General features: G+C 30.4%; 2 protein-coding genes across 2 annotated transcripts; one reads left to right on the top strand and one right to left on the bottom strand.

The window, feature by feature from the left end:
* Positions 1-282: 282 nt before the first annotated feature.
* Positions 283-14024, bottom strand: LOC106689044 (uncharacterized). The gene is made up of 7 exons (XM_014433794.3): positions 13565-14024; positions 9826-10007; positions 9237-9608; positions 7919-8266; positions 6066-6575; positions 4789-4918; positions 283-1837 (listed from the first exon to the last, which is right to left on the bottom strand). Exons 1-7 carry the CDS (start codon positions 13623-13625, stop codon positions 315-317), a joined length of 3126 nt encoding a protein of 1041 aa, XP_014289280.1. The 5' UTR covers positions 13626-14024; the 3' UTR covers positions 283-314.
* A 4837-nt stretch (positions 14025-18861) lies between these two features.
* Positions 18862-25743, top strand: LOC106689038 (carbonic anhydrase 1). The gene is made up of 5 exons (XM_067052177.1): positions 18862-19554; positions 21836-21968; positions 25137-25245; positions 25404-25631; positions 25693-25743. Exons 1-5 carry the CDS (start codon positions 18939-18941, stop codon positions 25741-25743), a joined length of 1137 nt encoding a protein of 378 aa, XP_066908278.1. The 5' UTR covers positions 18862-18938.
* Positions 25744-25872: the final 129 nt, after the last annotated feature.

Here is a 25872-nt window from a genome sequence, read left to right as displayed (position 1 = left end):
TCAGAAATATAAATAAGAGTGGTAAAAAGTAGATGTTTTTAACATCACCAAGTTTTTGTTCCAAATCATCTACACACAACATATGCAGAGATAATAGTATTATGTGAAACTATAGAAGTAGACCTACAAATCTTCCCTCTGGTAGTTTTACATTAGACCATTCGACTGGCTTGGGGAAACCATTGGGCTAACTTATATTAATTAAACACTCTTTCAAGTAGTACATGAGAAACAAGCCATTCAATCAAATACAGCGACTCGTTCCTCAACAAAATACACCAATCAACAAATATTTTTGATCCTGATCTCAGAATTTAGGAATTGTTTCTGACTCCAATCCTTTTCAATATTGATTTTGCCCAAGTATTATTGAGAACAACTGTACCCCCATTTTCCTGAAGAAGGCTTGGTTCAAGCTTATTAAGAATTTGTTTGGCAGTGGTAATAGCTAAGAAGGATGTCATTCTCTCCCCAGATCTCACAAGCTCTTTCAGACACTCTTGAACTACTTCATCATACTTTCCTAACCTCAAAGGCCTGCCCCTGGTACTGTAACCAAGACTTGTAACATCACAATGTTTGACCTTGTTAAGGTACCTTTCTTTCAAACCTCTTGCAGTACTTTCAGGTAAATCATGTCCGATAATCTTGCTGAAATGATTACTGGCTTTTAGACTACCATGCTCAGCAGCATATTTCCCTATTTTTGCTCTCAATTCTGGACTGTATGTAGTGTAACTACCTCTCTTTTTACCACCTTCTTTTCTTTTTGAACTTTTTTTGGGCTCTTTCAGATTATTTTTATGTTCTGGTGGAGTGTCTCTTGTTTCAACATTTTCCACAATTTCAGGACCTGAAGAAACTTCCACTTGGAAATTGTTGGCTTCTTCAGAAGAGTTTTGCAAGCATTGATCACCGCTCCATTCTTGTGGTGGTTTACTAAAAGTGTCTGGTTTATTCGTAATACTAATCTCACATGTTGGATTTTCTTCAGAAACCAGTAGAAAATGATCAACAACTGGACATTCTTCAACTCTTTCTTCTACCTGTTGTAGCCTCATGCTTTCTTGCTGTAGTGGTGAATGAAATCTAACATCCTCATAAGAATATGAATTACCTTGAATCTGTACAATAGAACCCGATGGTGAAAAACAAACGCTGCCTGCTGGCAAAGTTTGGTATGTAACATTAGCTACATTAACACTTTCATTTGACATTTCAATATAATTTGGTCCCTGCTGTTTAGCTAAATAAAGTGATTGTAGTTCCTTCACATCACTTTCATTGAGTTTTATATTATTTTTTAGGAAGAAGTTGATAGTTTCCTCAATGGTATGGTTGCAAGCATGATTACCAATACTTTCCTTTTCTTCATCAGTTAAATTACTAATTTTTTTTTCATTGTTATTTTTAAGTTTTTCAGAATTTTCTTTGTCTCGCTTTATAAATTTGCTTCCATACAGAATTTTGAATTTATTCACTAATGATACAGGAACTTCTTTATTCAGAGTCTCAGAGAAATGTTTAGAAGCTTTATCAATACCAAATTCAATGGCGTAACGAGCTATATCTTCTTTAGTTCGAGGCAGAAAATTAACACTCGCTTTCATAAGATTCCTAATTGTACTGTCACTTACATTTGACCCAATTAGTTGAGAAAAATATGTCGCTGCTTTCCTTATACCATGATGCTTGGCATAAGCTATCATATGCTCCTGTAATTCAACTGAATATCTTTGATATTTTCCTCTTTTCCTTCGGATATCTTTAGTTTTAGCAAGATAATTTTTAATTTCACCCATTGCAACTTCAACTCGTGATTTTTCCAATTCACTTCCTGAAATAAAAAATAGTATCAGTGAAATGAATAAGCTTATTTTAAAACAAATATAAACAAATAATTATGATGGGGGAAAACAATTTATATAAATTTTTACATATTACATAAATACCGATTTAAATCCATCAATATGTCTTTTTTTTTACCTCTCCCTAACCATTTTTGGTACATGGGTTGTATTAATATTATCTGGCTCCTCAATCAACAACTACAATAGTTTTATCAATATTATCCCACTCCTCCCTGTAATGGCATTTAAGCCTTAGAGTCAGTTTCCACACACAGCTGAGTACAACTATCTTTAATACATTTGACATTGATGTCAGGTTGTTGCATTCTAGGCCAGTATTTTTAAAAGAGTATCTTCTCTGTAGTCCTTTTCTTTAGTTCAATTTCATATCAGTTGCTGCATCCTGCTCTCGAGCCCATGGAACTGGATAAAGTGTAGTTTCTGCCAAAGCTATACAGGATTCTTTAAAAGAAGTTCAAGGCTGATCACTCTGAGAGGTAATGTAAACAAGCCAAGGCGTTCATTTACCTGACTTATATACCCTGTGGGATTATCAGAAATCCCTGGTTTACAACTATCCTCCACCAATTGCCAATTTACCAATCATTATGTTTGAAGAGTGGAATGAACCAAATTGGACTGAATCAGTGAAGCGACACCAGAGAACAACATAAAAGATATTCTTTTCAAAACAGTTTAAAATCAAATCTCCCACGTTATGTGGCTGTAGAAATATATGAATAAAGAGTATTATTTCATTTAAAAAAAGGAAGTTTCCACACCCTAATGTGTATGTTGTTATGTATAGGTAAAATATTTGTTTTCTGACAAAATGTATTTTTGAGATACTGGAAAAAAAAAAAAAAAGTAGCTTAGTAGCTTCCCACTGACTGGATAAGTGAAGAGAGAGGATAAAACTAGACTACAAACCTAAAACCAATGGTAACATATGTGAGAATTACAGGAGACTTCACTTTAAATTTTGTTTCCATTTTTAACACTCAATTTAAGTCTAAATGGTAAGAAGTAGTAAGAATAAGTTACACCAACTTACCAAGTTTATAAATGTATTTTTACTTAGTTTCAAAGTGAATGAAAGTTTGTAAATAGCCTGAAAACAGTAACATTTGTGAGTTTCAATTTTTTTTTTTTTTTTTGTCTAAATTAGTCAATTCACATTTATTAATTCTCAAAACTTTCAATTTTCAAGCGGTAACACTCTAGTATTATTTTTGCTTCCAAGAAATGAGCCATTTCCTTACAAATTCTTGACTCTATCTCAGTGGTTATGAGACAATCAGGACACACAAAAACATGGAACTACAATAAATACTATTAGTTTCATGAAGAGTGATGAAATTACAATATACAATCACAATAATTAACAAGCTAACCAATACGAATGATGGTCACTGATGACTGGGGATTTCGATTCTTCATGATAATATGTATTTGTGAAGGAATGCATTGCATAACCGATTATAATTATAATGTTAAGTGTCTTTACCTTCAAGTTATAGACAATAGATGATCCGAAACCAAATTACTCCTAACAGACATCCAGTCTTCAGGCACTCCAAACAAATAGTGATGCCTATTTTCCATTATAAGAAAAGTCAATGCACATTTATTAACTCTAAAAACCTTCAATTCAAAATTTTGTTTCTTTAAGTTTCTTGTAATAATGACAAAAGAAACTTTTTTTCAGATGATTACATTATCTTCTATTGTTTTCTTAATTCATTAAAAATACTGCCATTGCATAAAACTATAGAGGTTGGAAAATATTTAAAATCCCTTTGCTCAATATAGCAACAGTTCTGCTGAAATTCAAGATGGAACCTTCACATTGATTATTTAAACAATGTTTTATTTTGAATATCATATCTTCTTGTACACCCATTGTTCATCATATAATATCTTCTGACCGATAAAAATTTGTTGGCTTGCTATTTGATTAATTAAAATTAATTTACAATGTTTTGACAGAAAAATGTTTTTGTCCATAGCATAACATAATAAACAACAAACGCAATATGCAAAACAAAATAATAAGCTTACTAAGACCGACCTGGCCAGAAAAGTCAATTCACATTTATTAACTCTAAAAACCTTCAATTCAAAATTTTGTTTCTTTAAGTTTCTTGTAATAATGACAAAAGAAACTTTTTTTCAGATGATTACATTATCTTCTATTGTTTTCTTAATTCATTAAAAATACTGCCATTGCATAAAACTATAGAGGTTGGAAAATATTTAAAATCCCTTTGCTCAATATAGCAACAGTTCTGCTGAAATTCAAGATGGAACCTTCACATTGATTATTTAAACAATGTTTTATTTTGAATATCATATCTTCTTGTACACCCATTGTTCATCATATAATATCTTCTGACCGATAAAAATTTGTTGGCTTGCTATTTGATTAATTAAAATTAATTTACAATGTTTTGACAGAAAAATGTTTTTGTCCATAGCATAACATAATAAACAACAAACGCAATATGCAAAACAAAATAATAAGCTTACTAAGACCGACCTGGCCAGGTCCTGCCCTGTGGATTCACTACAGGCATATGTTCAGCCACCAGCATAATTTTAAAATACTCAAAGCTGAATGAACCTTTATTTATCAAAAAAAATTCAATGAACACTTTTATTCAGTATTACTTAAACTAAAAAACACACACTCAAATGAATTAATTTCTAAGACATTTTTAACCTTAAAAGAAAAAAGGAAAAGCTCATTCTTCTAATATTTGCATATAGTATTCAAACATGACCCTTAAGAAATGAACACTTGTGCTTAATATTTATAAAGGAGATAGTAATACATCACAGCACATGGACTAATGAAAATTCAATCCTATGGTATTTAATGTTGTTACAGCACAACACCGCAAAAACTATAATATTACATTTTGCAATTCTATAATACCTTCTTGCGATTCATGTTTTTCTAGTGCATATTCAAGAAGAGATGTTTTTCTAGCTTCTTCAAGATAATGCTTCTTTTTGTGCAGCCTGAGAGCTACCTTTGATGTAAAGATGTCATCACACTCAGCACACTTTAAAAACATTAATCAAATAATTATAAAATAAAACATAAATAATTAAAATTATCTTTAACTATAATCTTTAAATTTCTTTCTTGAGACTGGCAATTTTTTACTAAATAATTCAAAATACTATCCAAATTATAGTCTCAAAACTTTTTGAGACTATAATTTGGATAGTATTTTTGAATTATCTTTAACATCAATCCTTAAAAATTTATAGTGTTTAAGAAAATAACAATATAAATAAAACAGAAATATTTTTGGAGTATATCTTCAGCTACTTTGTGATATTCTTCATTACTTTCTTTTTATCAATTTAATAATCCACATTTTCTGTGGGTACGAAACTGAGAAAATAGTATATAATTAATTTATAACTAATCACTAAGATTAATTGCTCATTGGCCCATAAGTCTAAGCCATTGTTCAGCTTTAAAGTTAGAAAAACTAGAGGAAAAAATAAAAAAAAATTGGAAGGGAAATTATTTCTCACTTAATTTAGTTTATAAATTGTAAAAGTTTGAAAACCTGTTATCTCTTTATTTTGGATTTTTGACTTAAGCCACTATCATTCTCAACAGGTTACAGCAATTTAGATTCAAATAGAAACTATAATAAATGTATTAATGCTCCATCTAAAAATTAAATTCTTAACTAAAAAAATAAATTATAAAGGAGGATTTGATAGTGACCTAAATATCGCCCTAAATTATCTTAATAAATAAATGAATAAGGGAATGTAACGAAATTAGTACTAGGTAGCATTTCATTATTTGAAAAGGTTTGCACAATTTATAACAAATCTTCTTAAAATTCCCTAAGTATGAAAAAATTATAAATGTATCCTACATAACAATGGTCGACACAAGATGTCTCCGCAATGATGGGTTGATTTTTTTAATAATATAAAAATCATATAGGTGATTTTTTTGGACCAACAAGATTTCACAGATCAAGCAACAAAATAATGTTGGATTTAATGTGACAAGATTCTAATTAAACTAATCAAAACAAATTTAAAAACTGTAATACTGTTGTAAAACATTTTGACAGAAGAAAACTAACAACTGATATCCCTTTTCTTAATAGTATACATAATTAATAAATAAATATTATATATATTGTAATGCCAAAACAAATAGTGAGCATTTTGCACCTGCAAATGATGCCTTCCTCTGTTCCACAACTCATTATTTTCTTTATCATCAGTATAAGGCAGCCTCTGGAACATTGAATAAAAAGGAACAGAGTCCTTAGGCGATGGCGAATCTCTAATAAATCCTGCCCTAAATTGAAACATGAATTTATCCATTTCTTTATCCCAACGATCTGCTTTTCTTACAATTAGAAGTTCAGCTAATTGTGAAACCCATGGGCATTCTGAATTCTCAAGCCAGTGAAGCTTTGTTTTCCATGCGGTTTGTTTCAATCTCTCATCATATTCCGCAGAAACTTCCTCATACAATTTTTTATCATTAATAAAATATGGCTGAGGAAAACCAAAAGTATAAAATGTCTTCAAAATAAATTCTGTAGATTTTATAGCACAACCGGTGCGAGGGAGAGGCGCAGCATGCACAAAGCATGATTCTGGATCAGTTATAGTAATTACATATTCATTTCTATTTTCAGTAATTTTAAATGGTCCATGAACTTGAATTTCAACCTGAAAATACAATTTTAAAAATTATATGATTGATCAATCAAAAACAAGAAACAAAACATGCATATCTGAGGCAGTTTTAAAACCTGCTCAATTCATTATAGTGATTATTATCATTGATACAAAGTTTTCAACACTACATAATATTTAAACTTCATTTCACTTTGAAAAAAGAAAAAGATATATTATTTTCTAAAATTAATGTTACAAAATATTCAATTTTTTACAAAAAACATATTTTTATTTTACTTTATTATATTTTGCAAATTGCTCTGAAACATTGGATCATTTGATCAGATATTGGACACTTGGATAGAAAGTTAAGCTGTTCAAGCAAGATCAAGTTGCCTAACTGTCAAAACTTTTTGCCATTATGTTCAAATTCCTATTCTGTCTTTGAATAGAAATTTGAATTAACTTTTTGGGATCTTTTTCTGATCTTCTAACAACACTCTCTCTCCCTCTCTGTTTTTTTCCATGAAAGATGTGGTCCTTCCATTGATAAAACCAAAATGACTGAAAACTAAGATGAATTCAAAATGGAGTCGGAGAATATGAACAAATATATGAATACTTATTGGATAATTCTTAATGTTATTAAAATCTTTCAATATTTATTTTATATTATACATTTAAAACATTTTTTGAACATTTACTAAATAATAGAAAAAGTTATAAATAATAATAAAAAAGAAATTTCATTTTTATTAAAATGAAAGTCACTGTTAAAGATACTATACACCCATCCTTCAGTAGGTTTGCTGTATAAGCATGTATAGGTTTATTTTCATAAGCAAAATCTTTATTTTTTATTTCATTATTTATATGGCATACCTTGTATGATACATATTGTACACCTAAGATAGTTAAATACTTCAATAAAATTCTTATTGTAATAACTACTTATTTTTCACTTCCAATCTTGTTCTTCATAACCCTGGTGAAAATTATACCTGAACTTTCATGATATCAAGGTTTAAATTAACCTTTCCCATTTGTGGATATGATTTATACTAAATAAACAGGAATATTTTTATCTTGTAAAAATAGAAATAAATATTCCTCATTAATCATGACAATAAATAAATAATTTAAAAATGAAATAGCTTGGCCTCCACAGTGGACAAACATGATAATTAAAATTGATACAATAATATAAAATAACCAAATAAAAGATATTGTTTGTCACAAAGAATTAGGATTAATCAGAACACATTGTGATGTAAGCTATTAGCCCCTTGAATTGAAAATTATTTTTAACAACGTTTTAAGGAAATAATTTTTAATACTAAATAAGAATGTATGGATTATAAATGAAAAAAAAAGAAAGAATTAATTAAACATACTCTGGTCCAAACATTTGAAGAAGTTTGCGTGGCATTAGTGGCATATGCATACTCCATTTCATCATCACTAAAATCTTCTCCTAACCTTCTGAATTCCTTTTCTTTGCGCTGAGCCAGATCAACACTATCCCTGCACTTGGGGCAGTTATTTACAAAATTTGCTACATCTTCATATAAACCACGCCAGAAATATTCTCCATGAATCATATCTAACATTTTTGTTATGCCAAGATGAATACCACTCTCCGGTGTGACATGAGTACTTTCCAGAAGATTAATTTGTTCTAGTTTTCTCATAAGAACCTTTTTAGGTTTCTTTGGATTGTGAAACAATGCACCATTAATTATCTGAAAAGTATAAAAATGCAAATAATAATTTAAGATTTAAATTAACAATTTAAACTAAAAATTGTAATTGAAAAGTAATAATACTGGTCCTGAGCATCTAAAAATTAAAGTGCTAAAAACAGATTTTGATCAGATATTGAGATGATAACATTGCAATGGGCACGTAAGGTTGTATATCACATATACAAACACCATTAAGCCAAGGTTATAGTGATTGACTGAAACGTAGATGTGAAGATTATGTAAGTCCAATCTTAAAGCTTTGGGTATTGATACAGTTCAGTAGAGGAAGGTATGTTAAGGACTGTAAGTGTTATCAGTATAAGCCTTTAAACACAGTTGCTATTGCCTTTAATTTTATTAAACAACAATATAAAAGTTTTGTTAAAAATAAGACAGAAGAAACACTCTTATTGAAGATCATACATAATTGATTCTGTAATGTAAAAATAAATATTTTCACAAATAATTTAAAATACCATACTAATTTAAAGTACTCTATAAACCTATGAGAATCTTCCCTTCATGGTCATACAAGTTAATATAATAATATGCAATTGATTATGAGGACTGAATTGCAAATTCAGCTTGATTTTTTTTTAAAAATGGAAGAACATTAATTAAGTTTGAAAAAAGATAAATTTCTTTGATACAGATTTTCTCCTTTTTGGTATTGATAAAAAGCGCTTAGTCTTTTAAATACTTAGATAGTCCTTTAGATACTTAGTCCATAAAATACTAGTGTTTCTAACACTTAAGTAATTTTTAAGAAAAACATTTGAAAAAAATTCTAGAAAACAAGGGAAAAAAAACTATTAACATTCTCATCATTATTAACATCATGCTTTATAATTCTTAAATTCTTCTTTCATTCCCTTATACTTAGAAAGTAATTTAATAATTTAAATTTCACACAATATAGTATTATATCAATTATTTAACATGCTTTAAGGGATATAAAAATATTTACCAAATAATGACGTGCTCTCTTCCGTAAATGCCTTTTGTAATTTTCAGATACTCCTTCAGGGTACTTGTCCATCACTAAAAGTTGTTCGATCTCTTTATAGTACTCATAATCATTAATAGGAAAATGTGGGACATCATTCGCATCACTTGGTGAATGTTTTCTTCTTTCTCGAGGAGGAGGTGGTAGTGGAGGAGGAGTAGGTGGCTTTGGAGGAGGAGATGAAGTCGATGGAACTTGTATTGAAGTTTGATCCACTTGTGGAAGTGACTGCATAAACGGACTGGAATATCCCATTGTTGGTGAATAATTTTGCAATGTCGAGTTTTGATACAATGGTGATAATTCATGTGAGCTGTTTCCATCGTAGTTCACCTGAAGACAAAAAAAAAGAAAGATTACTTTAGTAAAAAAAGAAACTCTCTTAAAAAGCTCACATTCAAAATTACATATTTATAGTCATCAAATGATTCATAGTACACCAGCTTGGTAAACCTTCATAAGGCATAACAAACTAATTTTTTATAATTTCTAACTTAGCTATGAAATAAATACAAAATTATATTCTTAAATAGAATTGTGGTTGGCATACCTGCAGATGCTGGTAAGGGAGTGAGTGTATTTGAGCCAAAGGATGCTGTTGAATTCTACAAAGTGATTGATTTAAATCATTATTTAAGCTTTGAATAGGTGTTGATAGATGTATAACATCGTGATGGTTTCCAGGAGAAAGAGAACTTGAGTAGATACTGTTTTTATTTAGATTCCTAATATCTAAAACAGAAATATTAATAATAATCATAATTAAAAAGAAATTCAAATTCTTGAAATGATTAAGATTCAAATTGATTGAAAGGTATTAAAGAATAATACCTTTAAAATAATTGCAAAGTTAATTAAACATTAACTATTGAAACAGTTCATTATTTATAATATAACATAACTGAAAATTGAAGTTCAAGGAAAATTCCACTGAAATTTTTATCATTTTCTTTCACAAAACTTTTATTATATTTTATTTAAAGTACTATTCCAAGTTAATAAAACTAAGTATATTAAAACAATATAACTCTTTAAGTAAATCTTATATCCAAGTATCAATATTATTTAATGCTAGAAACTAATGAACTCAAAATTCATCTTTCTACCTTCTGGTGATATCTACCATATGGATTATTCTCCTATTAAGGTCTAATTTTGGGCAATCAGAATATTTTTAAAAATAATAAATAAATACTAACTAATTTAACATATGTTTGTAGCAGTAAATTCATATTCTATTATATCAACTTGACCCCTACAGCATGTATTTGTAAAATGGATTTTAACATTTCAGGATGCCCCAGGAGAAACATGGCAGATGTGATCCTGACCACATCACCTAGTATGCTCAAGAAATGCAGCTTCCGAATCAGACATTGAGTTCAAGACTTACATAGCTTGAGTTATGTCTTTTTTTATTTAATTAAAAGCATGAGTTATTAGACTATAAAAGAAGACAATATAAGAGATGCATTATGAGAAAATATGTTCATTAAAGATTTTTATTGTTGTGAAGTTTAAATATACTGGAATAAAACAAGTATACTAATAATAAAGGGAAAACTGTTAAGTCTATAATAACTAAGGAAATGAATATTATATTCAAATAAAAAAAAAAATCTATGTTGATTTCCTCCCCCTTTTCTTACCTTAATCTTGATTTTTTTTAATTCTGTTTCATCGATATTTATTATTATCTCATACTTAGCATTCTAATATAAAGGAATAACATATTTTAACCGGTTAACATTTTATGAGTGACATGATAAATTTGAAGGCAGTTAATTACTTCTTTTGCTTTTTTTTTATTATTGAACAACACATATAAATTTAATGATCTAATTAATAAAAGATCATATATATAAAAGGATGTCATTTTTAAAAAATAAAGGAATGGCCAAGAATCAACCTGAAAAGCCTTTTATTGTAGTTATTAAAACAGTGAAGATATCCCATGAAGTATATGTATCCTAAAGTAAGTTAGAAAATAAGACATCATAACATAAATACGTAAAAACAGGAATCAAGATTTCAAAAATTTTGACCACACCCGGACCATATTCCATTCATTGATACACATAGTCAATCAACAATCTTCCAGTAAATCTAGCAATGGTTTGATATTCAGCAGAACATATCAGCAAATACAGGAAACTTTTATTTTTCTTAATCAAATACCAGCAGAAATTGAAGTTGCATAAGCAATGACCTGGCTCAATAAATAATAACAGAATAAACAGAAGAAAAACATTATTGTCAGGATGTCTAAAGAAATTAGTGTCAGGTTGTCTAAAGAAATTATTGTCAGGATGTCTAAAGGCATTGACATGACTGCATACTGAGAGGGGAAAGGAAATAAATAAGCAGATCTTGAAAAACAATAATGAAGATAATAGAAACTAATGCCTAAATAAAAATATACATATTCTTAATTAAATATATAAAAAAAATGGTAGAACTCTTAGTATAAAGTTTTAATGCCAAGAAAGAAGGAATATGGGATATAATGACTTTTTAATAAAAAACATATTAATGTTAACAAAAACTAAAGATAAAAAAGGCAGAAATCATTAAAGTGAGTTCTTAAGAAGAGCTATTAACTAAAGGTCATAAAGGACCAGTTAAAAGATACAGTTATTTTAAAAGGTTACCATTCAGTGCCTTTTAATGTTTTATTGTAAATATTAAAAAGAGCCCACAAATAATTAAGCTGAATAAATTGTCAAACCATTGGTAGGATTAATTTACTTACCTCCTGTAGCATAACTCAATACTAACCATACCAACTTGTTAGTAATGAGTGTTCAGGAACTTTAAATAGACCATAGCTGTAACCTGAATAGTTACAATCATAAAACTGAATTTTTTTATAAATAGTGCAATATAAAATTTCTAAACATTTTAAAAATTTTTATTTTATTATATTAATTGATTTGATAAAAGACCTGGAGTTGTTAATTATAATCAGATCAGTTTAAATTAAATTAATTTAAAATAAGCTTTAATTCGTATTAATTTTAATTAATTATTTATTGTTTTTAATTGGCATGGTACCATAACTTGAATTTGGGAATTTTTCAGGATGGTTAATTTTGTTCCCTTTCTTTTTCAGTATCTAAGGAATTTATTAGAGAAGTGAGTTGTAGCAATGTTAGGTCCTGAAACCTTGCCTAACCGAGTGCTTGGGTGGGTTTCTTGGATCTTGACCGAGAAGCATTATGGAGCTAAAGTTTTTATTTGCGAGAGTAATTGGTGTGCATTTCAAAGCCAGGCCAGGAAGAGACCAAAAACCTGTGTGACAGGGAAAAATAGTGTTGCAGTGACTGTTGTGTTCCATCTAAAATTCATATTATGTTTTATATTAATACTTGAAAGAATGCTGAAAAGATAGGAGCAATTTTATTGACATATAAAGTATTTGCTTCAACTTTGTAACAAGGATAGGAAGAGACAAAATAAGAATTATACATTACATAAATAGACAACAAATAATGATCAGAACCTCAAAGTGAGAGGGAAATGTTGACTTCATGGAATGTAGAAAGGAGTAAATAAAATATTGCACATTTAGATGGTTGATAATTCTTAAAAAGTTCTGTAACATAAACAGCACCCAAATTGGAGAAAGGCCCACATAGCACCTTGACATAAAATTGTATGTATTTGTAAAAAAAAAAAATCCCTTCGTTTATTTAGGACCCAACAAGCTAGGAAATATGACATAGTAAACTACAAACCCAGTAGATTTAAAACCAGATTAATCAGTCAAAATAGAACTTTTTGTTCAATATTAATTTTAAATTCATCAGTTTAGGCATGATAGCAATATAAAGATAGATTTTATGTGTCCATTTAAATCTATTCTTTTCAATGAGTAAAATAATCAGTGATGTGATTAATCAAGTCACATGTTGTACATATCACTGCTTTGTTTTAATAGTGGCATTTCTGAAAAAAAACTTTTTTTTATTTATTTTGTGTTTGATGTTTTCCATAAATTTCACCATAGACTAAGATCACTTTGTAACAACCCTACTAGCTTTGGGAAAATTTTTAGAATAACCCTATTGGAAAAAGTAACCCATCTAAAGTACAATCCTTGAAATGCATCCAATTCAAAATAAAATCAAAACTTTTTTTGACATTTGTGGCACTATTAAAGTAAAGAAGATATACTTACAGTTAAAAGGAGAGGATTGAAATGGCAAAAAATAAAACGATGTAACTTTAATCATAATTCAAAAGTTTGACTGATAAAATAAACACTATGAGTTAAATTTAAGTAGTACCTGCAGATACGCAATGTTCCAGGTCAACAACTAAAAACCCAGGTTCTGTATCAACATCCATTTTACTTTGTGGAATTCCTTTATTCAAATAATTGAGCTTAAAAGCACAATGTCATTGATTTTGTACTCAGAGGTTAATTTATGGATTATATTAGCAGAAATATCCATCAAAAATGAATAAATAAGTTAAAACATTACAAAGAAAAAATTATTTATTTCTATTATGACATATTCAGAAAAACATCCGATTAAGATGACAAAAAATGCCTAATAATTTCTACTATTAAAAGTCTTTCTAAAGAATAAGGGCATCTTTCATAATTGATTATCTCATTCTTTACCATTTTAAAAAAAATAGGATTCAAAAATTGAAAATGTAAACAATGTTCAGATAACTTAAGTAAACAAAAAACATCAACATGAAATTAAAACGTAAACACAAACTTATTGACAAACGTCAACATAACCTAATAGTAAACAATTTCAGAAAACCTCGGGACTGGGCAGTTGGTTTGATGTTTAATTAAAAGATGGCACTACTTTAGCGAACTATCAACTTGGAGGAAGGAGTTATTGTTTTACAAAACCGTAAAATTATCATTTTTTCATCCATTTTTAGATATTATTTCAACATGAATTCACCTTTAATGTATAAAATTGATGTTGTTAATCCATATAATTGACCCATCTGGAAAACTGCATAGTCTTACAAAAACCTTTGTATGACGACTTGGAATAATAAAAAACTTCAATTTTTGTAACGCATAATTGTCCATCTACAATTCATGTATTATTTACTCTATCTTTGAGCCTGAAATGTTGGTTCGAAATTCTCAATGTGTATTGCGAATCCACTGTAAAATTATGAGGTACAGCTTACTCATAATTTTACCGTTGGAATCATCGGGCCCACAATATCCCATAGTGCAGCCATCTTTTAACAAACCAAAAAGGAACGAAATATATTGTACCAAAAAAATATGTTAAAGAAAATGCTAACATGGGGTCCCCTGACTGTAATGAGGGGTTCCCTGATTTTAACCAAACTTTTTTTTTGTTTATATATAATTAGTTGACCGTAAAAATTGATATATAAGAAGATGGTCAGGGTTGCGGTCAAAAGAGAAACAAAAATAGTTTACAACTATTTATTTTCCGACGTTTCGCCCCACTTTGCAGGGCTTCATCAGGGCTGTTCAAAGGTAAAGGTTGAACAGCAAGCAAAAATATATTTTTTGTTTGTTAGGTTACCCCTCTCTACCTGGTCATTTCTAATATGTAAGGGAGTTAGCCTAGAGGAAACCAACCTATTCTAAGCAGATTATAAGTAAAAGTAACCTCACCCAGCTCGGAATCGAACTTAACATGTCGTTGCTAAGGTAATGCCTCAACTCTGTCAGCTACAACGTTCTCTTCCATTCATAACCCTTGGGTAGCACTTCTCGTTTATTTTATGTTCTGTACAAGCTACAGCAAAAAAAAAAATTGAAAAACATGTATAAAGTGATCTCTTAAATTATAATAACATTAGTAAAATATTAAATAATAGAGCTCTGCAACTTATTTTCAGATTACAAAAATAAGAACATTCTTTTATTCTCCTTAACCCTTTGCATGGAACACCGGTTTGCGGGACCGTATCAAAATTAGGCTCTGAAGCAAGAAGCATACTTCTTTTTACGCTCATCACCTATGACAGTCTCAGTTAACTGCTGACTCCATTAGTGGTTGCATCAGCCCTTGTGTCCTCGCGTCTCTATCCCTCCTATTCCCGCTTTTCCGAAGTCTACTGGGTCTCTTGGACCGGTCTTCCTTCTAAGGTAAGTTTCTTCCCGGTCTGGTAGACCGTCATTCCTGTTTTTGAGCATCTTTTTCCAGGTCTGTAAGACCCATGTTTCCTTAATTGTACGCCCTCTGAGACCGGTACCATACCAAAAGGAGAGGATAACAAATTACAAATGTGTTCAGTGTAATACCCCTAATTGTCTAGAATGCTCCATGAAAATATGTAATGTTTCCAAATTGTAATTAGTAAAATGTTTCGTATATCTATCGATTATAACAAATTTCCATAATAATAGGTGATCTTTTAAATGTTCCTCAATTTTACTTTATATTATTTGAATTTTTATGATATAAGCTCTAGTTACCAATTTATTGTATGAAACAATAATATTTTTGTCAAAGAAGTGCTTTAATAAAATATATGACGCATAAAATCTTCCTCAAACCTTTTCATTAAAACTGATTTTAAATGGAAAAAATTGCTCTCCCGGTCTGAGAGGCCGGTGTTCCTTTTAACTGATATGTAGATGTTCCGTGCAGAGGGTTAAGCATCTAAATTTTATATTCAATCTATTTCAACTATCCAACAGGACATAATTAACAGAAGCAATAATAATAATTAATATTAATGTTTATTGCTTATAATATAGATTTGATTCATCAATCAAGATTGACAGACTCAGAGGGGAAGGTGTAGAGGCAGATGGAGTGCGCTCCCCTTAAAGAAAAATAATTACATTATATCCTATGTATTTTTATCCTAAACAAAAGTAGCAGTAATTAATTATACTATTAAATATACATTCTTAAAATTGTTTTTTCCTACTGTAAAATCTAAAATGTTGAGGTTAGTACCAAATGTCATGGTTGCTCCTGAGGTTCATATCTCTGTGTTCATTCCTTGGCCTCACTGGTATTAGATCATATATGACTGTGAAAATTGTTAAACATTTACTTTATAAGGAGTTGAACTATTTTAGTTGAGTGAGTAATCATAAATTGACAATTATTAAATTAAGAACCTGTGTTCGTAAAATTGAGAGTTGACAGACTTGATTTTGTTTTTATTTATTTATATATTAATTAATATTGTAATAATTAGAATTAATTGAATTTTTTCAGTTCTTTATTTGTACTTATTTACTTTTTCTTGATTATCAAATATTATTATATTACTCGCCTAAACCATGTCTACGGACTTCCATTATTACCAATTAAAAGAAGACAAACCGTCCCGAGTTGTCTTGAGGTGACTCCATTTTACTGTCCCAATCATAGCAATTAAGAAGAAGTGGGGCTCAATATAAGACATATCTCCAATGTGGTACACCGCACGGAAAAATATCGTCTTCCCCTATTTTCCATGGATTTGAAACCAGCTTCCAATAACTCCGATATATTTAAAACAAGGCTCGTAAGTATACTCGTGGGTACGAGAGGAGGCAAAAACAGAAGTTGTACAGTAGAATAGACAATAGAACAGTGCAGAAATTGTTCGATGCACCAAGTGTCAACATTTTGGCCACACAAAAGCCTACTTTCACCACTAGCCAGATGTGTCAAATGGGCAGGCCAACATTCATCCGTTACTTGTTAGAAAACTCGGAACACTCCAGTCGAGTCCCTCAAACCTCACATTCTCAGATCTCTCATCCACAGCACAAAGCGCCAAGTAATGATTCCTCCTTGAACATTTCATTAACATAACTCTACTGAAATCCATTTCACAATGCATTCTTAGTTCTACATACGTGACTACATCACATATAGAACAAACAACCCAGACAACACAACATGCAAATTGTTGTATCCTTATTCATGAATTCTTACCTTACTCCCTTATTCCTTTTACTCCGTCTGACACCATTCAATCAAAATCGGTCCGCTTATCCTCTTGCACGTTTAACCTAACACTTTTAGTTGTTCGGTGCCCTTCATCATCCATCCACCACTAACTGAAAATAGGACTTAGTCACGATAAGACGTAGAAAAATCTCGAATATTCGGCTAACACCTCTTCAAAACTTTTCATCACCATCCTGACATCTTTAATACAATCAATCTTAAACTGCTAGTTGAAGCAGAGTAATCAATTCCACTCCAAATGTCCCTAAAGCCTTTTATCCCTCAGAAATAATGAACATCATCCACTTATTGCCTTCTAAAAAAGCTCCTGGTCACGATCTCATCTCATCCATGGATTCAAATCATGTTATTTTTGACTCCCAGTTCGAATTTCGAACATCTAATTCTTCCATACAACATTATCATCGTGTATGTACATTGAAACGTAGAATGAAGTGCAACGGGAGTCTTTCTCGATTTATGTTCCATTCTAGAGTGAAATGACAAGGGACTCCTTGTAGATATCGATTACTACGTGACAAACGATTTAACTTTTCATTCACTAGAAAAATCCTCCCTAAAATCCTTGATTTTCCTTATTACGTCACAAATAAACTCACCCATAAAGATCTCAACAGCCCATTCTTTGCAGATTTGGTCCGAAATAGACCTTCCATTCCAAAGCCCTTACCCACTAAAACCTATAAGTTCTTAATCTTTCATCCTAAACTATTCCGGATAATCTAAAAAGAAGATGGCCATGGGATCTTCTAATTTAGGGCAAAGATAGAAGTGGCATCGTTAGATGGTACCTATCCAAGATTATCATGTGGTCTGACACAAACATTTATCACATTTACTTCTCTTATTTTTTTTAAACAGTTGTAGATTTCAATAAATAAATATATGTTCAGCTTCAAATCTTACTTGACACCGAAAAATTTTCTTGCTCTGCTTCAGCTGAAATAATAGGAATAAATAAATTAATTTTGAAGCACTTGCTAGATGTGTCAAATGTGCTGGCCCATATTCATCTGTTACTCATCAGAAAACTCGACACACCCCAGTCGAGCACTTAAGCAAGAGTTTGAAGCACTTATATTCACTGAAACCTTTTTCCCGACGAGGGAAACGAGCTGATTTATCGTAACGGATCATTATAATCTGTAAATATAAATTTAGTAAAAAACAAAAGTTCACTAATCTCACTTTGAATTTCTGACGTAATAAAATGGGATATTTCATATTAAATGTCCAAATAAAAGTCACCCTGTAGATAGCAAATGTTCTCATCTTCAAATAAGAAATCCAAAAAAAATGCTAATTATGCAATTAAATCACTCCGTGGCATAGTTGGAGAATATTCGGATGTTAAAACAAACAAACATAATGAAATGAATTTTCTGCGGATTTTAATTATTTGAAATCTACTATTAACACTATACTCTTGATTTTTTTTATATCTAAGGTCGTTTAAAGCTGTTAAAAAAACTGAAATTGATATGTTGTTTTCGATTTTTAAGTCAAACCTACACCTTTTACGAAGATAATAATGGGCTGCTGGAAGTGGTGAGTTACCAATAATTAAATCATATACATAAATCTGTTCAATAACAGCGTGTGCATGTGTCTTTTTAAACAATAACGTCATGAAATAAATAAAAAAACAACTGAGCACAACTTGAACACAAAACACTGAAAGAATTTTTTGAACATCAGTATACATTCATTTTACAACATCACAATGCAATCTCAAAATACAATCACAATAGAATCAAAATACAAAATGAAAATGAAACGTACTACATACATCACAGTGCGAGAAGAGGAGGAGGTTAAAAGTACTCAAAGCAATGAAAGTGTAGCTCTGAAAACAATGACTCAAGAAGAATGCGATGATTTAGAAAAAGAGTATCTTGAAGAAAAAGAGGCTGAAAGAATAAAGGCTCAAGACCTGGAATCTGAGAAAAAAAAGGCTTTACAAACAATAAAATGTATCGTGCAAAGGAGAATGAGGAAGGGTTGTAGGCCTTCACAAACCATCGAGGAGCTCTTGTCCAGTTGGATTGAGCAATGCGATGTTATGGAGCGACCGATAATTGTTGAGCTTCCAAGGAGAGAGGCGAGGGTCTTCAACAGGGATGTGGTCCCTGAATGCGGTTATTATGACCTAAGTCAGTATGTGATTCAGGCTGTAAAATGGAAAACTAAAAAGGAGAAATATCGAGGGCAACAAAGGGATTCTCCGATAGATATTGTAACTGAGGAAGTTAAGAAGTGCAAATATTACAGAAAGCTTTCCATTACCGGATTGTGGAACAAGGACAAATCAACAACTATTTATAATGCAGGAGACTCTGGTAATGAACATTTTTTTTTTTTTTTTTTTTTATTTAATTAGATTTATTTATTGATAGATATTACAATCTGCCACACAGAAATGAACATATTAATATTATTATACAAGTTATCTTCATTATAAGTCTATTTATTAATTTTAAGCACCTTTCATTAGTTTATAAGAATGTAAAAATTCAATGCACTTGAACACCACAAGTTATCAGGACAAATACATTTGAAATTTTTGTATTAAAACAAGTAAAATAATTTAACAAAAAATTTAGTATTTAGAGAGTTTAATATGATTCAAACAGGATTAGAAAAACTAAAAATATGCAATTGCACAATATTTAGAAAATAATATGCAATATATAGAAAAAACAAAACAAAATGTGCACAACAGTGCAGTAAAAACTCAGAATGTTTAAACAAAACATTCAAATCCTGCCATCATAAACTTAATCGTTTAATTTATAGTTTTAATAGATACAAAGCTTACCTAATCATTTTTTTTCGGCCAAGACTCCCATTTGAGTCCTATACTTTCTTAACCCCCAACCATGGTTAGGCAGGATTCAAATGGGAGTCTTGGCCGAAAAAAAAAATGATTATGTAAGCTTTGTATGTATTAAAACTATAAATTAAACGATTAAGTTTATGATGGCAGGATTTAAATGTTTTGTCTAAACATTTCGAGTTTTTACTGGACTGTTTTGCACATTTTTGTTTTTTTACTGCACGTTTTTCTATTTTTACCCCACAAAAATCTCGTCCCTACTAAGAACATATCAGAGATTTAAGATGTCAAGTTTCTCCTCTCAAATTAATGTTTTCTAACCGAGTCTAAGAAGATAAGACAGTGAAGATTCTAGGGGGATTTTTAGGTTTTAAAAGGAACCTTTTGAAGGTAATCCTAACAAACGACCATAAATGTGGCTCATCTGATCTCAGGTATCGGTAGTATCAGTACTTCTTCATGATCATTGTTTATAATAGATGTGATTATTATTAACGATAGTGAACATTGTAGTAGTATGTATATTTTGTAATAGTATATTGTACAATATATTGTAGTAAATTGTAATAGTAGTTTGATCAGTATTAAACGTTTATAATAGATATGATCAGTATTAGCCAATAGGGGTTTCTTCCGTCCCACTAATGTGTGATACAACAAAATTTATATTCACATTTTCTGTAGCATTATACAAAGAAGATTAGTATATATACTTATTTCATCTATTTTTGGATAAATAGGTATATTTGGGTAAACTGAAGTGGTAAACACAAGTTAATCATCTGATCGATAACTGTCCAGCAACACGATGCATATAACTTACACCACGAAACAAGCAACTAATTAATTTGCTACCATCCTGAACAATCTATCCTTCGAAAAAGTTACAATAAATTATAACTTCTCTTTTCTTCGAATGAGTACCAGTACATAATAATTTAATCAAATGGTATTGCCATAAACCATCCGGAACAAAAGAAAGCAATATTGTTTAAACACATTTTGTCAAAAACTTGGAAACGTATTTCTAAATATCCTAAAGCTCTTTCCAAGAAGCTAATTGTTTGGGAAAAAAAATAACGAACTGTGCAAATTTAGATTTTTTTTAATGCATTTTTGCCTATTTCATAAACGATGCTATCGAAAAATTTATGATGGAATTAATTAAATAATACATCGAATGAGCTCTCTAACCAAATAATTAGGTTAAGTGACATGGTTGTTAACCACCTAAAACAGTTTTAAGACCACTGTAAATCTATATTAACCGTGATAAACCAATATTTTAAATTATTTTCAAAAATATGTTTTTTTAAGTTAGGTATTGTGCATCAGGCATCTGGATTACAATATAATTGTTCATTTCGAGGCTTAAAGAGCACTGATGTTGGTACATATTCATTATTGCTAAAGCAAAGAGAATTTATAGTTTCAAATAATTCATATCTCCTATTATTCACATGGGATCATTTTTATATAAGATGGCTTCATCAAAATATAGGCTAAAACCCCATGTACTTACAACTGATTTTTACATGATCATTTATAATTTTAATATTAATTACTCAAAACATCAGCAAAAGAGAACAACTTTTGTTGATCAAATGTTCTTAATTTTAAAAATTATGTGAAAGTTCACTCGTCAATTGTGCATAAAAACTAAATGGAAACAACTCTTGAGGTTGTAATAATATTATTTTAAGCAGGATGTTGTTTTTTTTCTTATTTTATTCGTATATTTTGATTGATTACAGTCGATCCTTAGTTTTTCTTCTTTATTTTAGTGAGAGGAACTATATCGGGTGAAGTATTCTTATCGAGTGGTCCCTTATTTGGCAATTATAAGTTTGAGCACTTTTCTTTAAAATATGGAGATAAACCAAATGATGGAACAGAACATTCAATAAATGGTGAAAGGTGACTTACCTTACCTATACGTAATAGTTTTATCATTAACTATTAAAGATTTATTTTTAAATTCAGTTATATTAATTGTTGGTTTTTAGTATGAAAATGGCCTAGTATAAATTTTATTGAATTTCACCCAACTTTCAATAGTCTGCCAAAGTCAAACATTTAAATTTTTAACGCCAATTCAAACTCGAACAACATATAAAAAAAATCAGAACTACCCAATCTTTTTGTTTATTTGCTTCTTTTTTTCGCTTCTTTCTTGGACTAAATCGTATTCACTTGGCTGTCATTTTGTATTTCAGCGGCTCTTCCTTGTGCATTTTTCTAGTCAGCCCAATGGAACAAACTATTTTATGTGTTCAAACTAATCTTATTTAACATATATACAGCTGCCATTGTTGGGAAAGATTATGAAAAATCAAAATTTACAGCATTTGCCCATGGCTGTTTACAGCATAAGTATCAATCCTTAAAAGGTTCTGCGACAGGCTGAGAAAAAATTTAACCTAATATTACCTTTTAAAACCTGAAAATATCTGTTAAAATAAATAAGTAAATAAAAAATTATTACCAAATAAGAAAAGCTGAGAATATCTGTAAACAAAAGCAAAACGGCTGGCGTAGTTTTACTTTTCAAAAAAAATAAAATAAAAATATATATATACAGGGTGTTTCAGGGTTAAGTTATACTGAAAATATGAACTAAGGACCTCAAAACAAGAAAAAAATTTCCTCTGAAGGTATGTCCGCTAACGCTTTGTTTAGGAGATATTTACACCTAAAGATTATCATTGTGATGAATTATTTACTTTATATGAAATAAATAGAACCTATTTATTTGTTCTAACTATTTTATTAATTAAATGTAAACATTAAGATTCGTATTAAATGTTGTTCAAAGTGATGGTATGTCCGCAAACGCTTTTTTAGGAGATGGATTAGATATTCTAACATGGCCTTTTATCTCTAATTGTATAAAAACTATTGGCAACATAAGGATTAATACTATTTGGAATTAGCATTGGGAACTGTCAATAACATTTATCAGTTTGTAAGAGGCTTTGACAGAGTACTCATCATTATGTCTTCAATTTATACTAATGGTGAATATCCCGATATGGTATCGCCGCACATGGAATAAACATTGATCATCTATGCCCAATTTGTCAGGTTCCTGATACCACCGAGCATGTCGTACTTGCCTGTACCGCCTATGAAGCACTGAGAGCCAAGATGATGAGGGAAACAGAACTCTATGTTCTGACTGAGAGCGATCTTCCTGAGCTGATGAAGAAAGATAACTACCCGCACTACAAGACCTTCGTGTATGGGTGGAGGAGGCTGTAGGCTCTACTCACTTCTCTCTGGGTAGGAGAGAATAAGCTACGCCAGCAAAGCCTCAGTAGAAGAGCAAGATTTATTTTATAGCAAGAGCAATCTGTTTGCAAAGCTATGTTATGTTTGTCATATGCAGCAAAGAGTTGTACCCACTGCTGGGAACACCTGTATTGTCTAATAGGCAGGGTAGGGTGATAAATAAATAATAATGCCGATATGGTGTTTGTGTAAATGGTTTTAGCAATGTTAATGCTAATGCTGCCCGTCGTGAATATGCCAGGCGATCTCCGAATAGAAGATGACCAAACAAGTCTATCTTTAACTCTACGTTTCAAAGTCTTAGAGAAACTGGCACATTTGCTGTATAACCCCGTGCTGATGGTATTTTTGCCCTTTTACGAAATGAAGAAAAGAGTGCGACCATATTACAATATTTTGATGATAATCCATCTGGCAGTGTACGAAGAGCTGCAGCAGAATTAAATATTACGCCAATTATAGTATGCAGAACTCTCATTGCAGACAGATGTCTAAATAATAGATAACATTTTAATATCTCAATATTGATTACTATGATTTAGTTGAACATATTCCACTACAACTGAAAAAGGACATGTGGCTTCAATTAGATGGTTGTCCTGCACATTACAGAAGAGGTCCACCACAATGGCACAATTATACCAATCAATGGATTGGCCTTGCAAGACCAGTGGCTTGGCCTGTACGCTCTCCAGACCTGACACCATTGGATATTTTTGTTTGGGGTGACATTAAACAAAAAGTCTATGCAAGGCCGGTCAATGATCTTAATTCCTTACAAAGAAGGATAATTGAATCTTATGAAACAATAACATATATCCAGTGCCGTACTTCCACTGCTGCTGTTGAAGAAAGATGCCTTAATGCTCAAGGAAATTACTTTGAACAACATTCAATATGAATTTAATATTAGATGAATAGAGTCAATAAAACTTATTGATAGAACAAATAAATAAGTTTAATTTATTTCATATGACGTAAATAATAACAATGAAAATCTTTAGGTGTGAATATCTCCTAAACAAAGCGTTAGCGGACATACCTTCAGAGGAAATTTTTTTCTTGTTTTGAGGTCCTTAATTCATATTTTCATTTTGGCCACTTAACCCTGAAACACTCTGTATATAAAAGGAATATGGCCCGGGTGCGGTCAAAGAAAAACTTAAATAGTAATTAAACTATTTAATGTTAGCCAACGTTTCGCTCCACGTTGCAGAGGTTCATCACTCCTAAAAAAGATGCAAACACTAAAATAAAATAAAAAAGTAACAAAATAGATAACATGAAATAAAAATAAACTAAGGTGTGGCTAATTATGATTTAAAATATGTGAAAATTTATATGAAATTGACCAAAATAAATTAAGTAATAATAAGATCTACGGTGTAAAGTATAAATAAACTAGAAAGGTTTTAGACAATTAATGAAAAAAAAATAATACAAATTAGATAAAAAAGAAATAGAAAAATAATAGTACACAAGAAAGCCCTGCAATGTGGGGCGAAACGTTGGCTCACAATAACTAGTTTAATTACTATTTGAATTTTTTTTTAACCTCAACCGCACCATCTTCCTTTAATGTCTTACTCAAGGTCCATGATCTATCAAAATAAAATTAAGAACCGATACTAAAAATCCTGAGGTCAGAAATATTGTCCACAGCGCTATTAAATTGAAAATAGGAATATTATAAAGTGGAGAGACTAATTTTTTTGTTTCCAATTATTGCAATTACAATAAAATGACATGATATAACTATATGAAGTAAACATACAAGTAATTTGAAATTTTCAGATTTGCATTAGAATTTCAAATGAACTTCAGTCAACTGGATTGCCCAGGATGCCCTCCTAAAGTATTGAAGACAAGAAGCAGTAAAGCTGTTTTAGTGGTTCTTTTTGAAGTAATTTCCATCTCATTATCGTTAAAATTACAATAACTTTTATAAAATTCCAACCACTTCCCATTACGCTGTTAGTCAAATCACGAGTTTTATACTTCCCAAGAAATTTTCTTACATTTTTTGTATTTGTTTATTTATTTAATATTTTATTATTTCAGGAAAACAAAGTGCAACAACAACAGTATTATGAGTTATTTTCTTTTATTCCTCACTTAGATAAAGTAGGAAAGAAAATTACCGTAACAAACAACTTATTATGTGATTTCAAAAACATATTGTTCTCCACAGAATATTATAATTATATCGGATCTAGCATAGAAAAGCCATACCGACCAAATGTAGAGTGGATCATCTTTAAGAAAACTGAACCTATCCACAAATCACAGGTAAATATTCGAGTTCAAGCAGACCTTGAAATCTGATGAATATACCCAATTTAACTTATAGTACAAGAGCCCAAGAGGAGAAAAAAGGCAGTTATCTTATCCCGATTTTTGATTACTTTAATGAAAACTATATATAATTAATAGTCAAAATTGATGAGTCTGCCAAGTATAGGTAGGGGGAATAAAAAATGGCGGCTGTTTCAAAGCGATAAAAAAAAAAATTAATTATTCATTCGGAGCT

The sequence above is a fragment of the Halyomorpha halys genome, unplaced genomic scaffold (assembly GCF_000696795.3).
Source record: "Halyomorpha halys isolate HHAL.00 unplaced genomic scaffold, Hhal_1.1 Scaffold1268.1, whole genome shotgun sequence".
Classification (NCBI taxonomy): domain Eukaryota; kingdom Metazoa; phylum Arthropoda; class Insecta; order Hemiptera; family Pentatomidae; genus Halyomorpha; species Halyomorpha halys.
This window is presented reverse-complemented; position numbering and strand designations above follow the sequence as displayed.

Bases quoted from the DNA above. Each gene is read 5' to 3' on its own strand.
- LOC106689044 (XM_014433794.3), bottom strand. From the start codon at position 13,625: ATGGATGTTGATACAGAACCTGGGTTTTTAGTTGTTGACCTGGAACAT. The intron at 9,609-9,825 runs GTATGCCAACCA...TTTTGTCTTCAG, and splicing joins TCCCTTACCAGCATCTGCAG to GTGAACTACGATGGAAACAG. The intron at 4,919-6,065 runs GTGCAAAATGCT...ATGTTTTTAAAG, and splicing joins GAGGAAGGCATCATTTGCAG to TGTGCTGAGTGTGATGACAT.
- LOC106689038 (XM_067052177.1), top strand. From the start codon at position 18,939: ATGCAATCTCAAAATACAATCACAATAGAATCAAAATACAAAATGAAA. The intron at 19,555-21,835 runs GTAATGAACATT...TCTTTATTTTAG, and splicing joins TTATAATGCAGGAGACTCTG to TGAGAGGAACTATATCGGGT. The intron at 25,246-25,403 runs GTAATTTCCATC...TTATTATTTCAG, and splicing joins TTTTAGTGGTTCTTTTTGAA to GAAAACAAAGTGCAACAACA.